The following is a 19,657-nucleotide window of genomic DNA, read 5'->3' on the forward strand; positions in this document are numbered from 1 at the left end:
CATAAAAACATCGATTAAAGTGAATTAATCGATACGGACTTGAAACATTTGTCAATCGAACTTGAAACACATGTCAATAATTTATGATAATTTTTATTCCCAAGTAATCAATGCATTCGATTCTAGATGTCTGATTTCGATTTTTAGAGTAACGTCTCTGGTATTTAAAAAGAAAAAAGGTTTATTGACACAAAATTGTAGCGACGTCAGTTCTTTAAATCAGAAATTGTTTATTATATTGTTTAGAATGGTTTATCAGTAAAATCAAATCCTAAAATTACTTATATCGGTCATTATTATAATAAATATGTAATCGTAATTGAAAAAAGTTAAGCAAATGTGCAGTTCTAACAAAACGAAATATCATGTTATTCTATGTTGTCGTTACTAGGTTACGTTGTTGAATTTTGTTGAACTGTCAAATGTTGCCTATTAAAATGGCTCTACTATAGGTAGTCAATAGTTTCGAAAATGGAAAGAAGTCAGATTCATTAATTAATTTTACATCATGGCGATTGCTGGTCATTTTCATTTATCTCGAGGAACGGAGATGGTGCTGTTTCTTTTTTGAATGAATCTTTCAATATCTGCTTAACAGGCAAGATATTATACCGTTTTTGACCTGGAAAACACTGAATATAAAATTCTTCTGCCAAACGGTTAATAAAATGCCATAAGCAGGATGCGATTTCATCCGCACCTCTTTGAACTATTCCTTCATACATAACATAATGGAATGTTCGTTTAGTAGTAACTTTGCGGATTTTTAAATTAAAAGTCCAAAGTTTCTTTTATAAAAGGCTACAGATGCAGTTAAATTTGGAATCTGTAAACAAACAGCTTTTATCTTTTAGTTTTATAGTGAAATGTTGCCTTATGCTCCGATTTTTCTAAATCTATTCGAATCTGACATGAAAGAATGAATTTGAAGAGACAAAGAATCAAACCTTGTGCATGTAGGTATCGTTATTTGGCTTTTTAAACGTTTACCAATCTTTAAATTGATTTAAAGATTGGTAAACGTTTCTGAACACACTAAGTCAGAGATCTTGCATCACATGCATGTTTCTTTATAGATAATAGGCTTGAGACCTAATGTCTGAAGATTTAAATTATGTGCCAAATAACGTTATATTTAAGTAAGGGAGAACTCAGAGAAGACCTGTTAAGTTCACAAATAATTTTATTTGATTTGGTACAAATAAGTTAAGTGATGATAATAATTATTCAAGTTTGGTCTAATTATGTTAAGTGCTCTTACGTTGTAAATGGCCGTTCGTTGATTGAGTATTCGTTTTAAAAGTCTATGTTAAGTTATATTAATATATTTGTATCAAATAAAAATATTTTTTTTTTGTACTTAAGTGGTATTGATACAACCTATTTAAGGTATTTCTACTATCAATAGGCTTATGTGACATAGACCAAACGAAAGAGAACGTTTTTATCAGTATAGATGGCCAAAAAACAAAAAATGGCCATTTTTGCACTTACGAGGTATATACCAAACACCACAGAAATATACTTTGACTGTTAATACTTTTGTTCAGTATTTACCTGTATGATTATTGCTTGGTAATTAATATAATATTTTTATGTCGTATACCTAATTAAAAACATAAGTTTGATGTGAAACTAGCTGGATTTATTTTTCACTCACAGTCTTATATTTTGTGTTAATGTTAAAATAGTATTAATAGTGTAAATCATAATATTTTTTCACAATTAAAAATATTTCCTTTTTTTTGATGGTGTTGGCATCGAATTAAACCGCGCTGTCGTTTCGTTCACAAAAAGTGAAGTTATGAGGACCGAATATGTAGCCACCTCAACTTACGGAAACGAGAGTAACCTGCGTTGTCTGTTAGTTATTGTATAGTCGAATTTAACGTTACATGGAAATTGGAATCTAATTATATGTATACTTATATACTTATATTAAATCTGTAGAGGTCAATTCTGTACATGAAATATATTTCCTAAATATCACGAGGTGATTAGGGATCGACACTGACGCCAAAAATTTTTGTCCGTCTGTCTGTCTGTATAACCGTTATAGAAACAAAAACTACTCGACGGATTTAAACGAAACTTGGTACAATTATTTTTCATATTCGTGAGCAGAGCAGTAACTCCATTTTTAAGCTTTCGTCGCGTGTGCAACCTTAAGGGTTAAAGCTACACATAAATCAAGTATGAAAGAAATGTTCTCCATATTATATAAAAAATATCTCCCGACATCATAAATGTCTATCTTTTATGGTTGAGCTTAGGAGTTCAAAGCTTTCTGATTATATTTGTCTACTAGCTGTGCCCGCGACTTCGTCCGCGTGGAATAGTGACTATGGGACCTATGACCATGGGCTCAGGGTGGGGCAACAATAATTGTTTTTATTTTCATGCTTCCACTCCCACGCCCACTCCCAGGCCCACGCCAACGCCCACGCCCACTCCCCTTCACAATTGGTACCTACCAGATCAAAGCCAGGGTAAGCGCCCCACCCAGCCCCACCGTGGCTACGCCCATGCTGAATTACTAGGTACTTAACATACAATTATTGAGTAAATACGTACTACCATAAATAATTAAAAGAATTGTTATTAAAATTTCTTACTAAACTGAGCTAAAAAACTTACGTACCAACCAACTTATTAAAGAAAATCAAGAAATGAAATGCCTAACCTATACCAAATAGTTACTACATAATATTGTAATTAAAAATTATGATTAGTATATAATATCGAAAATCAAAAAAGAAATGCCTAACTAATTCTACGTAAAATTTCTTTTAAATTATGTCATATTATTTTTTAGCAACCAGGGGGGGAGAGGAGCAAATTCTATTTCCTTCCTTTCTTAAATGGATGTTTTTAATAATGTATGGTGTAGCCACTGATCAGCTTAATCGATACTCAATTTTTATCAAATCCAGGAACAAATCCAAATTAGATGTTTCCTGTCTCACGCACGTAACTAAAGGCTGAAGAGAGAGAGAGGGAGCACGTAACTAAACCGTTTAGACCAAGAAAAGTGTATAGAAAAAGGAATAAATAATTTCATAAACTTCCCGACGATTTTTAAAAATAAATTATTATATCATTTTTTTCATTCCCACTTTTACCCCTATGTAGGTATAATAAGTGGATGAACCGATTTTGATACAATTTATCTAAGAACCAGCGTCGGAAAATAAGCTGCCTAACAAAAAAAAAGCCGCATCTAATTCGGTTTACCTGTTAGCCAGCTACGGTGCCATAGACAGACACACACACACACACATAAATACATAGCAGTCAAACACATAACACCCGTCTTTTTGCGTCGGGGGTTAAAAATATAATACGACATAATTTAAACTTTAAAGGACATTTTATGTGGAAAATTTACCTATTAGAAGTAACCATAATGTTAATTTGACCCCCCCCCCCCCCCCTCCTACCTCAGCTTACCCCCAAACCCTTGGGGAATTTTGATATGATCATCTGGACATGTAAAGGAATAACTGTAGCGTATAACAGATAAATTGCGTTTTATCGTACACTGTACAGTGTACAATAGAATGCCTTAGCAAATGTTCGCCGTGATTACTTATAAATTGTCATAACTTTTTTAGTTATGAACCGATTGACATGAATTAAACACTAAATGTTAAATGAAGATTACCACAAAACATTATTGAAAATCGCATCTAAATCGGATAAGCCGTTTCTGAGATTAGCGTGCACAAACATACAGACAAACAGACAAAAAAATTTTTAACTACAGTTTTGGGTTCAAGATCGATTTAATAATAACACCTGCTAATTTTTTTTCTACATATTTTCATTGTACAGACATCGCTTTTCCACAATTTTATTGTATTGATGATGATGATGATTGATGATTATAACACTCTCAGTCCGTTTTAACTTAATTTTTATTCACTCGCATCAGTGCCACCTAAAAAATCTTTATATCGAAATTCGAGCAAAGCTAAGAAAATGAGAAATAAGAGTTCTCAAGGATCGTTAGAGGTAAGAGGCTTACTATTGACCGAAAACAACATGTGTTATGCCGAGAACCTGAAACCGCTTCACAACGAGAATTGCGGCTCACAGCTGACCGCGAACGGCATGTACTATCCTGTGAGACCGAAACCTTCACTGAGAGGGTATAACGTCTCACAGCTGATCGCAAATGGCATATTTTATCTCGATAATCTGAAACTTTTACTCAATATGAAGACCGTTTGACAAATGATAGGGTGCACCATAATATTATTCGATCTCTTGAAGATGAACATGAGCATAAGCAATGACTAGAGTAGGGACGCGAATATTACCATTATTTAAGACAAGATTATTTGAGACAAGTACGATTAATAAGTTTGTTTAATGAAAGATCAAGAATTAAAACTATTTGGTCTCTTGAAACGGACGAATAGCGAGAGGCCCGTCTTACTGTAGACAGATTTCGACAGTCTTAATGACTTAGAGGTAAACATAGAAGATCAATCTACGAGTTCGGTGGTGTGGTCCGACAAATATAAAAGTGGGTTTGCTTATAACCTCACAATTGATTACAGATCATCTTCTGTATAGGCGATATTAACGTAGTATGTTCTTTTTGTAATGCTTTAAAGAGGAGTAAGGAGTCGGCTTTCGTTTGAAGATACACCAGAACCTTTGAAATCACTACTTTTAGGGGAACATGTGCAATCTAAACAGTTCTTAGACAATATTCGCTCTTATAGTAGTGCGTTTTAAATGATCCTTTGGTGCTCAACAATTATCAGAGGATCCTTTCATGCTTACTTTTAAGATACAAGGTCAAGTTTATAATTTGATAGGATCCCTTTTGCCTGAAGGCCAACATAAGTTTCTTCAAACATATTTTGTATTCGACTACAACGAATAGTCGAATACAAGAAATCTATATTTCTCGAATTTAAAATATTACAATTTTTTCTACAGTAGGGCGACGAATGTATTTTCGCATAGTAACGGAGGGGAACTCACGGGGGGTCGAGTGACGCGGGCCACGTACCACAAACATGCTTAGTTTGTTGTACCGAGCGCGAAATAAAGTCATCGTGTTTTAAGTAAAATTACTATGTAAACTTACGTAATTTAATACCTAGGTACATATTATATAATGATGCGCTCAAACTGTTAATCTACATTTAATTTAGATTATTATTTGAATTACTAATGTAGAATTTAAATCAAATTCACTCATGTTTTCCTCAGATTTTCGATGTCCTCCGATTTTAAGATTTTCTTATCAGAGTATTCAATTTTAATGTAGTTAATTTTTATAAGAGACAATTAAGAACATTCAAAAATAAAGTGTCACGTATTTTTTTTAAACGACGAATGACGAAAAACGACGTAATCGCGGACGAAGTCGCGGGCAACAGCTAGTCAAGATAATAAAAATATCTCGGCAATTTAGAGGCCTTCTTACTATCGGAAAATATGTTTTGAACGGGGAATGTTTTGTAAAATCTAATAAGACATGTAATTGTTCAGATCCGTTACCATAGATTTAGTATCCATTACCGCTTACATCGGTAACCAAGCGGTAACTATTATTACATTTACTATGGTAAATAGCCAAGTGTATTAATATCGATTATTGTTTTCATTGAATTACAAAAAAATCTATTAACATAAAATCAGTCTTTAAGGTATTGTTTATACACTGTAGGTTGTTTTAACATACACTACTCAAAACAAAATAGGGCCCACCTAAACTCATCTCAAAGATTTGCCTACACGTAATTTATAGGGTAGTTATTGGGGTACTTGAGTATTCCCTTACGTTGTTGACATGTTAACGAAACTTTATTGCTGTTTTAACTATTCTTTTTAATGTTATTCTCAAGTGGGTAACCAGAAAAAGTTAAATGTTTCAAAATCACGTTCTTTCCAAATTCTCAATCACTTGTGTTCAAAGTCTCATTCTGAATGTTACTGTAGCACATCGTTATTTTTTAAAGTTTAATTTGATTTCGGTATTATTCGTGATTATTATGCCTAGATCTCGGGTTCATATGGATATGGAAACGGCAGCAAGAGCGGTTGCTTTGCTTCAAGAAGGAAATTCTCAGAGGTCGGTGGCAATACGTCTTGGTGTGTCACGTCGAGCTATCCGAAATGCTTGGGATCGTTATCAAGAGACAGGTAGTGTTGCTAGAAGACGTGGAACAGGAAGTACTCGGGCTACAACAGCCCAAGAGGACCGGTACATCAGACTAACAGCGCGTCGGCAGCGGACGGTAACCGCCCGTGCCTTACAAAATCAACTGCGGCAATCTACTGGCACGCGAGTGAGTGATCAAACCATTCGGAATCGACTTCATGAAGGTGGCCAAAGGTCCAGAACTCGCGCTGTTCGACTGAAAATGACAAGTGCTCATCGTGCAGCACGATTAAGGTTTGCTCGTGATCACTCAGATTGGTCTATGGATAACTGGGGGACAGTACTGTTTACGGATGAAACTAAAGTGAAGTTTTTAAGTGACGATCGTCGAGTGCGTGTATGGAGAAGGGAAGGTTAACGTTTTTCTGAACCTTGTGTCCATGGAACAGACCGATTTGGAGGTCCAAGCGTCATGGTGTGGGGCGGCATAAGCCTACATGGCAAAACGGAGCTCGTAGTTCTTGATGGAGGTACCGTGACTGCTACTACCTATGTCGAACGGGTCATCCGGCCTCACGTGATCCCATTTTCACAAAGAATTGGGGAAGAATTCATCTTAATGCAAGATAATGCCCGCCCACAAACAGCCCGTATCACTCAAAGAGCACTCTCTGATGGCAATATAAGAGTTCTGTCGTGGCCAGCTATGAGTCCTGACCTCAATCCAATAGAGCATATGTGGGATCAATAAAAAAGGAGCGTCAAAGCAAATTTCAGCAATGTAAACAGCCAACAAGATCTCATAAATGCTCTTAAAGTCTGTTGGGAGCAAATACCTGACGAAAATGTAACCCATTTGATTGAAAGTGTCCCAGATAGGCTCAGAGAGTGCATACGGAACAGAGGGGGTCCCACACGCTACTAATTACAAAATAAACCAGATTTTTTTTTGTTAATAAAGGTTTTATTGAAACTTTTGTCATTTGTCTTTTTTTGTGCAATTTTTCTCTAATACTGTTAATTTTGCATAATTTTCATAACATCGATAATTTTTGCTTAAGTTTACGTTAAAACAATTGTCCTACATCTTGTGCGTTTATACCCATTCATAAAATAAGAAAAAAGTGAAGAGTTTTTACAACACAGCAAAAAATGAGGGTGGGGCCCTATTTTGTTTTGAGTAGTTTAGATAGTGAAGTAAAATAATATAAATATACGGGGTGTCCCAAAAAGTAGTGATCAACGGAAGCTGGGAGGTAGAGGACCTAGAGGGCTATCCGAATCACTCCCATGTATGTTATGCGATTTTTCCTATTTTCGGAGTTATGACGTTTTTCACCTATCGCCGAGTACGATGATATTTTCACTCATAGTTCAGTGATCTTTCGACTTCCGCTAAGAAAGGTCGCGTCGCGTCGCTCACGTTTGGGCGCTAGTTAGTGCTCGGGTATTGCGCTGACGCAGCAACCTACAAATCGTCACGTCTGGCCGCGTGCGGTCGCCGCGATGACCCAGTTACCGAAAGTAACTCACATATTTGTGTAAACAAAGTGTTAAGGCGAAGCTATAACGTTTAATTAATTATGGCTTCGACATCTCCAATCAAACTAATAACTGAAACAGAACACCTGTTATATAAACACTACAGTGAAGAAAAAATAAAACGAGAACATCTCCAGAATTTAGTGCATGACCTCAAAGGTCAAATAGAAAAACTTCAGCAAGAGTTGAGTTATATCCAGGGGCAAAAAAGTACAGACCCCGACAAAAAAGATAATAATGGGAAGCCGATGCAGGTCCAGTACGAGACGGATGAAGAAGAGCTTGCAAAGGAAACAGAATGGGTACGACAGAAAAGTAGAAAAAAAAGGAAATTGAACACATCACTGTCCCCACCATCTCATCAAGCAGATGAAACTACTGCAAACAAAGAAAATGTGAAACCTAAGAAACAACCTTCACCACCACCCATAATTGTCGAAAACGTAAAAAACTATCAACAGTTTTACGATCTTCTTTCGGAAAATCTAATGAAAGACTCGTTCATCATGAAAATGATGAATGGAGAAAAAGTTAAAATAAATTCTAACGACGGTGACTCGTATCGCGCTATTACCAAGCATTTGTTACAGAACAACTGCCTTTGGTATTCTTATGAAAATAAACAAGAAAGGCCGATTAGGGTAATGGCAAAAAACCTGCACTCCTCATACGTGCCAGCTAGAATACTTGAAGACCTGACATCTAAGGGATACAAAATCCAGGACGCGGTCAACAAATTGAGCTGGAAGAACAAGGAACCCTTAAACATGTTTATGCTCTCTTTCGATAAGGATGAGGACATAAAAAAAATATATGGAATTAAATCCATATTAGGCTGTAAGGTGGACATACAGCCCCTGAAAACATCTAAGCTGATACCACAATGCAAGAGGTGTCAAGCATACGGCCACACACAAAAATACTGTTCAAAAGAACCCAGATGTGTTAAGTGTACAGGCAAGCATTTGACAAAGGATTGCAATAAACCAACTACAATGAAACCAAAATGTGTTCATTGTGGAGAGCCTCATCCGGCTAACTATAGGGGATGCACAGTGGCTAAAGAACTTCAAATTATTAAAAACAAAAGCATAAAAAGGAATGTGCAGCCAAATCTTCAAATTCTAAACAAAGAAAAAGTGACCAAACTCAGTAAACTTACAACAACAAAAGAACTTTCGTATGCATCAGTGACACGAGGAGCGCAGCCACAAACATCCTCACAGTCACAAAATAAGCCACTAAACCAACTCATGGATGAAAAAATGAATACCATCTTAAAGCTTTTAACCTCGTTTGATGAGAGGCTTAAAAAACTTGAGGAAAGCAATAAAAGAGCTTCCAATCATAAACAATAAAAATGTCGAATACATTAAAAATTATGGCATGGAATGCAAATGGACTGCTAAAACATCAGAATGAACTAACAGCAGTCCTAGACATAGAAAACATTGATGTATGCCTCATCTCAGAGACACACTTCAACAAAGAATCCCACGTAGAAATCAAAGGCTACAAAGTTTATCACGCGCTACATCCCCATAATACATCAAGAGGAGGAAGTGCTGTCATTATAAAGGAGAACATCTACCATTATGAAGTAAATAAATACGAAAAAGAAGAAATACAAGCAGTGGCGGTCAGTGTAAAAACTAAGCATTGTCCTATAACCATTTCATCCATATACTGTCCACCAAGGTATTCCTTGAAAGCAGATCATTACAAAAGCCTTCTACACGATCTTGGAAACAGATTTATATTAGGAGGTGATTTTAATGCTAAAAACGTATACTGGGGTTCAAGACTGACCACAACCAAAGGAAGAGAGTTACTATGTGCTATTAGAGACACGCAATGTAAAACTTTATCAACGGGTAAACCAACCTATTGGCCAACCGACCGACAGAAAAAACCAGACTTAATTGACTTTTTTATTTATAAAAATATATCACAAAATTTTCTCCACATTGAGGAAGGTTATGACATGAGCTCAGACCACTCGCCTATCATACTAACTATAAGTGAGAGCATAATAATGAGGGAAAGTCATCCTACTTTAGTAAATAAATATACTAATTGGGAAAGCTTCAAAAAGGACTTGGAATCTGTGATAGAATTAAAAATTCCTCTAAAATGCGAGGAAGATCTGGAGCATGAAATCAGAAAATTTATTGTTGATATACAGAAAAGCGCTTGGAATAATACACCTACTGTTAGAAAAAGCAAAAGATCCAATAATTATCCGCCAGAAATAATAAATCTTATAGCCAAAAAAAGACAACAAAGACAGATATGGCATCATACGAGATTTCCACATGATAAAACAGTACTTAATAATCTTACTAAAAGACTGAAAAGAACAATTCAAAAGTTTCAAGATGAATCAATGGATATCTTCCTTAGTCATCTAACTAGTGATCGTACAACAGATTACTCCCTTTGGAAAACCACAAAAAGTTCAAAAAAACCAATGACGCATATCCCACCAATCAAAGATGTGAATGGGAGGTGGGCAATCAGCAACGAGCAAAAAGCAGCAAGATTTGCACAACATCTGGAGCAAATTTTCAAACCCAATGAAGAGAATGAACACTTCACTTTAGTAGAAGAAACAGCAAATGATGAGCTAGAAATAAGACTAGTCACTCCAAGAGAAGTATCCAGTGAAATTAAACGACTTAGCCGAAAGAAAACACCTGGCTATGATCTCATTACTGGAGAAATCCTTAGAAACCTTCCGCGGAAGGCTATTGTCAAACTAACTACAATCATTAATGCTACCTTTAGGCTTAAGTGTGTGCCTGATGTGTGGAAAATAGCCGAAGTTATAATGATACCAAAACCTGGTAAACCGCCACATGAGACTACTTCATACCGGCCGATCTCTCTGCTGCCGATCATGTCAAAATTATTTGAAAAACTTTTCTTGAAACGGTTAAAACCCATAATCGAGGAAAGAAACTTAATTCCTGAGTACCAATTTGGATTCAGAGAACGCCATTCTACAATAGATCAAGTACATAGGATAACCAATATAATTGAAAAGGCTCTAGAAGAAAGAAAAGTTTGCTCCACGGTATTTTTGGATGTGGCGCAAGCATTTGATAAAGTATGGCACGAAGGGCTTATATACAAACTAAGAAATATGCTCCCAAAACAGTTTGCTGACATCTTAGAGTCTTACTTATCACAACGTATGTTTAGAGTAAGACAAGATGATGCATATTCAGAGCTTAAGCCTATAAAAGCTGGAGTACCGCAAGGAAGTGTTCTGGGTCCTATTCTGTACTTGTTGTACACTTGCGATATTCCTGAGTTAGAGAACAACACCATTGCAACATTTGCGGATGACACAGCTATAATGGCTACAGGTGACACTCATGAAGAAGCAGTAGAAAAAGTTCAGACAGCTGTTAATACGATCTTTGACTGGACGAAAAAATGGAGAGTAAAACTCAATGAGTCTAAATCTATTCACATAGACTTCACAAACAAAAAGCCAAATTATCATCCGGTATACATAAATAATCATGTAATACCTTATCAAAATACAGCGAAATACCTGGGTATGACTCTAGACGCAAAGCTTCGCTGGAAGGCTCATGTCAAAAAGAAACGCGAGGAGCTAGAGCTTCGCTATAAGGCTATTTACTGGCTAATTGGCAAGCATTCTACACTTTCAAAGCAAAACAAATTACTCTTGTATAAACAAGTCCTTATGCCTTTGTGGACTTATGGTAGTCAGCTTTGGGGCTGTACCAAACAAAGTAATATCACTATCATACAACGATTCCAAAATAAAGTGCTGAGAGAGATCGTGAATGCTCCCTGGTACATTAGAAATGACGACCTACATCGGGACCTTAAAGTAGATCTCGTCACGGACATAATTAAAAAAAACGCCGAAGCTCACGAACGCAGACTTCACCATCATGTGAACGTCGAGGCTATCCAGCTCCTTGACAACACGGACATAGTGAGAAGACTAAAAAGGACAAAACCTTTTGAGTTAGTTTAGTGAAGTTTCAGTGTAATATAGTGAGTGCTATTCATAAAGAACACATGAACAAAGTGTCTTCGCCTTAAATAGAGACATTAAGAAAAGTGTTAATGGACACATTCTTAGACATACTATACCTAGCAAATTAAGTTAGATTTATATTACTCATTAGCCTATAGTAAAGGGCTAGATCGTAATTTTCAATAATGATACCTTAGGTTCATTATTTTAGGTAAAAAAAAAAAAAAAACTCATAGTGACGTCAATTGTTGCGCTAGATGCTTGATTTTTTTTTGTTTGCTAAGCTGAAAGATAGGCCAATTCAGTATGGTAACATTTACTATCGTTAGATCTTCGAATGGAATAAAAAAAGAATTAAATGCCAAGAAAGATAAAATTACCCAGTATGTTCACCACTTCAAGGGCCCGTAAAAAAATAAAATCACATAAAAAAACGTGCCTGGGTCTGTATCTATACTGAATGAATTCATATACCTACTTGAGTTTGGACATTATAAATAAGCATATAGTAGTTTAGTAAAATATGACCATCACGTAATATAGCTCTCTGCTACGCACAACTGTAAGCCAAAATGTCACTTATTGAAAATCTGTGCCTGTCGCGAGCGCAGTCGCGAGCGACAGGCACAGATTTTCACACAGAGATTTTCACACAGAGATTTTCACACAGAGATTTTCACACAGAGATTTTCACACAGAGATTTTCACACAGAGATTTTCACACAGAGATTTTCACACAGAGATTTTCACACAGAGATTTTCACACAGAGATTTTCACACAGAGATTTTCACACAGAGATTTTCACACAGAGATTTTCACACAGAGATTTTCACATAGAGATTTTCACACAGAGATTTTCACACAGAGATTTTCACACAGAGATTTTCACACAGAGATTTTCACACAGAGATTTTCACACAGAAATTTTCACACAGAGATTTTCACACAGAGATTTTCACACAGATATTTTCACACAGAGATTTTCACACAGAGATTTTCACACAGAGATTTTCACACAGAGATTTTCACACAGAGATTTTCACACAGAGATTTTCACACAGAGATTTTCACACAGAGATTTTCACACGGAGATTTTCACACAGATTTTCACATAGAGATTTTCACACAGAGATCAACACACAGATTTTCACACAGAGATTTTCACACGGAGATTTTCACACGGAGATTGTCACACGGAGATTTTCACACGGAGACTGTCACACGGAGATTTTCACACGGAGATTTTCACACGGAGATTTTCACATAGAGATTTTCACACAGAGATTTTCACACGGAGATTTTCACACAGAGATTTTCACACAGAGATTTTCACACGGAGATTTTCATGCAGGTTTGCTAAGCTGAAAGATAGGCCAATTCAGTATGGTAACATTTACTATCGTGGTGAACATCACCACTTCAAGGGCCCGTAAAAAAATAAAATTACATAAAAAAGTGGTGAACATACTGGGTAATTTTATCTTTCTTGGCATTTAATTCTTTTTTTTATTCCATTCGAAGATCTAACGATAGTAAATGTTACCATACTGAATTGGCCTATCTTTCAGCTTAGCAAACAAAAAAAAAATCAAGCATCTAGCGCAATAATTGACGTCACCATGAGTGAAAATATCATCGTACTCGGCGATGGGTGAAAAATTGAAAAAAAGGTCATAACTCCGAAAATACGAAAAATCACATGACATACATGGGGGTGATTCGGATAGCTCTCTAGGTCCTCTACCTCCCAGCTTCCGTTCATCACTACTTTTTGGGACACGCTGTATATAAAAAAAATATTATTATGACATAGCTTGCTAGGTAACCAGTTATTTCTTATTTGTTTCTTTCTTCGAATATGTAGTGAAAAAATGATTCAAACAACAAGTTGTCTGAAAGCATAAGCTCTACGCATATATTAAATATGTTTAAAAACGAAAAGTAACCTTCGGACGATAAAATGCTACCTAAACCACACATAAACCTAACTAAATCGGGGTTATTTAAGTTTTGAGGTTATTTCACATTTTTCTCAATATCTTGAAAACAATATCTTTTATCACAAAAAAATCAATTGGTAAAAATCTTTTGAATATCGAAGAACCCTCCAAAACCACTCTGGTATTGACGCAACACTATACTGTGGTCCATTCTTTCATGGGCATTTTCTTAACTTTGTCTATACATAAATAGGATATAATAAAGATAAAGCCACACTTTGTTTATCCTTATCTAGAATAATCGATGTAGTGTTGAAGTGCACTTATTAATTGATCACTCTAAGGTCAATTGTAACGATTTTTTATCGGTAAATTATATTAATATAGTAGTAGGTATATAGTAAATTACATTATAGGTACTCGAAATTCCCAAGCTTGAAGATTTGATATTTTTGTCAATATAATATTATGTAATACAAATCCCTACTAATAATTGTGAATGCAAGTTTGTTTTTTTACGCGTTCACGCAAAAACTACTAAACCGATCTGGGTTAAATTTGGTGCAGAGATAGTTTGAGACCTGAGAAAGAATAGGTTTTATCCAACAGGAATTATGCAGGTTTTAATAAAACAAAATACTCAATATTTTCTTTATTCTAGTGTCAAAGTCAAGTGGCGAATGGCTGAATCTAACTAGCGTAGAGCGGACGACGTCAGGCGCTTTCCTCTGTATAGCCACGAATGGAGTCCCGCCGTCCGTCAGCAAGAGAATACTTCTTAATGTTATGTGTAAGTATTGTATGTATTTATTTTGTGGATATGTTATCCATCAATCAAAAAGTGTGAATTACACATTAGAATCAGCAATTCGTTAAAGTGGTCATAAGTCGTCTCATATGAGTGTTTATAACAAAATTTTATATTAAAATTTTCAGGCTTTTATTTAACGTTTAAATCTTTGTTATTTCAATGTAAAACTATTAAAATGAATGTTTGCAATGCTACGAGATCCAGCTACGTTTTAGGAAGTCCGTGTTTTTTTAGTCCACAAAGTAAACAGACAGTCCTTATCTACGCTTTTAAATAAAATAATTGTGTTTTCTTGACCGAAAGGGGTTTGACATGGGTTTCAGGGTAGAAAGGAAATCATTAGGTTTGGAATGTAAGATTTAAAACCAACTTACTGAAAAAATCTTGTGGAATACTACCTACCTACCTAAATGATAAAAGGATTTAATTTGATTTTTTTTTCCAATTTTAACATCATACCTCATGAATATTTACCATAAGCTATATTTTGTTATAGAATTTTTTGAAATAATTTTTACAATAAATAAAAGATTATCTATTTTTCTTTAACAAACAGATCAGATAATTGTGCAAGCACTTATTCAATATAATAAACATACAAACGACTTCATACTTCATTTATTGAATAATTAAGCGAAATCAATACGAGCTAATTAAATGGAGGCACTGAGATCTGTGACGCTTTTATAATGTTCTCGTAAAAGAGCGTCAACGGATTTTATTACCGAGCTAGCAAGCTAAGATTTAATATATAAGTACGTGATTATGTCATATATGCAAGAGAGTTTATTTTTATAATGTGAATATTACAAAGATAATAAGTAATACAATATTATAATGGATTGACTCGTACAACTTCTGTCTGATACATATTACACTAGCTTTGCTCCGTGGTTTTACCCGCAGTGCTCTGCTCCTGTTGGTCTTAGCGAGATGAAATATTATTATAGCCTTCCTCGATAAATGGGCTATCTAACACCGAAATAATTTTTCAAATCGGACCAGTAGTTCTCGAGACTATCAAATATCAATCAAACAAACAAACTCTTCAGCTTTATAATATTAGGTATAGATATTGCTTCACTAAAAATCTCTTTTAAATAAAATTTTGGTCTCAAAACACACCACTATGATCAATAATTAACTCATTTTTGTTAAAGTAAACATGGATCACAACGTCTAGCGTAGACACAAAGCAGATTATTAGAAAGAAACCACAATGTCTAACCGTTTCCAATGCTAATACGTACCGCAAAAACTAACAAAGGCCCTACGTTTATATTAACCATCAGGTCGGTACAACGTCATAATAACCCTCCGCCGACAGTCGGATAAAAATGTAAATCCCCGACGTAATTGACAAGGGTCTAATTAATCCTCGTATTTCATGTTTCGTTAACCACATTAGTTACTCATTCATTAATCGTTCGGATCAGCGGCCCGGAACGTGTACGTCCGACAAACTTATCTCTGCGGTTCTTCACAATTATTCGCTATGAAATTGGCTGATGGTTTATGTTTGTCAACGTTTTCGGACGTTAAAAATCAAACTCGCATGTGTCTGCCTGCTCGACCGTCTTCAAAGGGAGGGTTGTTCTGTACTTTTTCAGCAATTATTTCCATGATTGTTTTGTTTTTTTGTTACGTTATACTTTTGAGATGCATTCATATAAATTTTCAGGAAATTGTGTGTAGAGCTTTTTGAAATATATGAAAAAAAAGACAATATGCAAAACATTTTGCTTTTTACTAATTTGACTGTGTATTTACAATAAAATTATAATATAAATTATCTCAGCCAATTCAATTCATCTCATCAACAATGAAACGAATTTTCTCAAACGGATTTCTTTGGATCACATCTTAAATCTCTCCATCAAGTTACAAATCGACGGTTAAAAATGGGATTGTTAGCTTTCAATGGTATGAAAAACGTGCTATATAATCTCTGAATGTAGATGGATTGTGTTTTAAATTAATATATTTATTAATTAACTTATAAATTAATTAATTAAATTGTAATTTGAAAATTGGGGCTCTTTTTTACCTAAAAATATAAATTATAACCGTTACAGATCCAGGTTTCTTTTAATGTCGATTATTAACAACTTTTCTTTATAATTTCATAAATTTATTTGTTGCTGTGTCTTCCTGTTTGATCTAGCAGATCTCTATGAGATTGGTATTGATTTTTACGAGTGTTTCACATATAGATAGCAAAACTTGCAAACAGTTATCTTGGTATTTCATTTTATTTTTTGAAAAAATAAAATTTTCCCTAAAAAAATATTTTTCCATACCTGTCACACGAGCCAAATAACTCTTATAACCTTCATCTAAATTTAGACGAATGGTACAAAAGTTCCTAATCTTATTCATTATTTAATTAAGCGAAAAATGTCACCTAACATCTAATGTCAAATGTATTAACAATTCAGACCGCAGAGTTTTTTCCCTCCGTGTTAATGAGAGGAAACTCCTTTCATTCGTATTTGTGATGGCATTATAATTAAAAACGGAATAAAGCACACAAGAAATATAAAGCCACATTACTCTGTTTGAAAAATAATCTCAGTGTTTGTGAATCTAGATTTGTGCCAGGTTGGGGTCAAGTTGGAGCTTATTACATGTGTCTGTATTGAAACGAAACCAGGGTTTTATGTTTACTAGCTTTGATGTAAATTGTACGTCGTTTATCGCATTTAATGCTGTTGGTTGGAAATTTTTGTTAGGTATTTAAATTGTCAATATTTTAAAAACTCTTTTTCGTTTCAAGAGTGACATGTTTTTCCTAATTAATATTTTATGTCTGTCTGTCTATTCACGATAAACTCAAAAACTACTGTACCGCATTTAATTATACATATTTTCACAGATGCACAGTGTTGTTATCAAGGATAGTTGTGATACATGATTGTTAGGTTTAGGAAGCCACAGCAAGTTTGGCTATTTACAACAACATTCAGGAACTTTCCTTTTTTTAACTTTTACATGTATCTTACTTACTTACAAGAACCTTTTCATCTATATTCGTATTAGGTACTAATTTAATAAAAAATATTTATTTCCCCCAGTCGCCCCCTCAGTATGGACGGGCAAAGTCGCGATTCGAGCCTTATCAGGGACATCCGTGACACTGCAGTGCACTGCGGAGGCCTATCCTATACCTGTCACCTATTGGGTGCTTAATGGAGAACAGAGGCTTGTTAATGGTATGTATTATTATGATAATGATTTTATTTATTTATAATTTTAGTGATGTATAATGTACTTCACTACATGTTAATGAACTTAGCAGATCAAAAAAAAATGTGAGTTCTTATCGCGTGCAGTTGAGTTCTACAGTTCCTGATACTTTTTAGAAATAGTTCTGGCGTTTTTACCTTAAAAAACGACATTTGAAAAAAATAATCTGCCAACTTCCCGTAGCAGATCATTTTTAGCAGATCAAAAAAAATGTGAGTTCTTATCGCGTGCAGTTGAGTTCTACAGTTCCTGATACTTTTTAGAAATACTCGCGTAAAATGAAACACTAGAAAATTTTTTTATGTCATATTTCATCACGCCGTAGCACCATGCCGTAGCATCATGCCGTAGCATCATGCCGTAGCATCATGCCGTAGCTTCATGCCGTAGATCATGCCGTAGCATCATTCCGTAGCATCATGCCGTAGCATTATGCCGTAGCATCATGCCGTAGCATCATGCCGTAGCATCGCGCCGTAGCATAATGCCGTAGCATCACGCCGTAGCATCACGCCGTAGCATCATGCCGTAGTATCACGCCGTAGCATCATGCCGTAGCATCATGCCGTAGCATCATGCCGTAGCATCACACCGTAGCATCACACCGTAGCATCACGCCGTAGCATCACGCTGTAACACATGCCGTAGCATTACGCCGTAGCATCACGTCGTAGCATCACAGCGTAGTATCACGCCGTAGCATCACGTCGTAGCATTACGTCGTAGCATCACGTCGTAGCATTACGTCTTAGCATCACGTAAAGCCGGGTCCAGGTCGGGTTTTTTCAAATGTCGTTTGTTAAGGTAAAAACGCCAGAACTATTTCTAAAAAGTATCAGGAACTGTAGAACTCAACTGCACGCGATAAGAACTCACATTTTTTTTTTGATCTGCTAAAAATGATCTGCTACGGGAAGTTGGCAGATCATTTTTTCAAATGTCGTTTTTAAGGTAAAAACGCCAGAACTATTTCTAAAAAGTATCAGGAACTGTAGAACTCAACTGCACGCGATAAGAACTCACATTTTTTTTTGATCTGCTAAAAATGATCTGCTACGGGAAGTTGGCAGATCATTTTTTCAAATGTCGTTTTTAAGGTAAAAACGCCAGAACTATTTCTAAAAAGTATCAGGAACTGTAGAACTCAACTGCACGCGATAAGAACTCACATTTTTTTTTTGATCTGCTAAAAATGATCTGCTACGGGAAGTTGGCAGATCATTTTTTCAAATGTCGTTTTTAAGGTAAAAACGCCAGAACTATTTCTAAAAAGTATCAGGAACTGTAGAACTCGACTGCACGCGATAAGAACTCACATTTTTTTTTGATCTGCTAAAAATGATCTGCTAAGTTCACTAACATCTTCACTACATAGTATTAAACAAAGTCGCTTTCTCTGTCCCTATGTCCCTATATATGCTTAAAGCTTTGAAACTACTCAACAGATTTTGATGCGGTTTTTTTTAATAGATAGAGTGATTCAAAAGGAAGGTTTTAGTGTATTTATTAAGTTTAAGACAAAGCGGGCAAAGCTGCGGGCGGAAAGCTAGCTATGAATAAATCGCGATTAAAACCCGATAAGAATATTGATAATGATGTAAATTCGACTCGGGTTTCAATGTTTTTATAAAATAGTAATCTTTTACTGATAATCCTTTTTTGCATAATGTGTACAAAAGGTAACAAAACTCAATATAATAATTGAATATTTAAACCACAAAGGGCAGGTAAATTACATCAGCTTCACGTATTTAATAATAAAATGTTGTTAATTGGTATTACATTTTACATTTATCATCATCACATATAATATTTAAAAATGTGTATTAAATCATTGCAATATTGATACAATTAATCTATTTGAACCTATGTAATTAATTATATTTATAACTCGTTTAAAACATTTGTCTGTTTATTGTGAAATAGGCATAATATTTTCGATTACAACAGTTAACATAATAATACTATCTGC

The 19,657-nt window shown here is 35.1% G+C and overlaps 1 protein-coding gene across 1 annotated transcript in view; it reads left to right on the forward strand.

Moving 5' to 3' along the window:
• LOC149904969 (opioid-binding protein/cell adhesion molecule homolog) overlaps positions 1–19,657 on the forward strand; it is a 75,273-nt gene that overhangs the window by 46,913 nt on the left and 8,703 nt on the right. The window contains exons 5-6 of the mRNA XM_090106008.1: positions 14,290–14,418; positions 17,514–17,651. Of these exons, the coding sequence (XP_089962134.1) occupies positions 14,290–14,418; positions 17,514–17,651 (267 nt within the window). The remainder of the gene's footprint in view (positions 1–14,289; positions 14,419–17,513; positions 17,652–19,657) is intronic.

Source organism: Colias eurytheme, chromosome 10 (assembly GCF_061535395.1).
Source record: "Colias eurytheme isolate Ceu_HAF_F1 chromosome 10, ilColEury1 Martin Lab GWU primary, whole genome shotgun sequence".
NCBI lineage: Eukaryota > Metazoa > Arthropoda > Insecta > Lepidoptera > Pieridae > Colias > Colias eurytheme.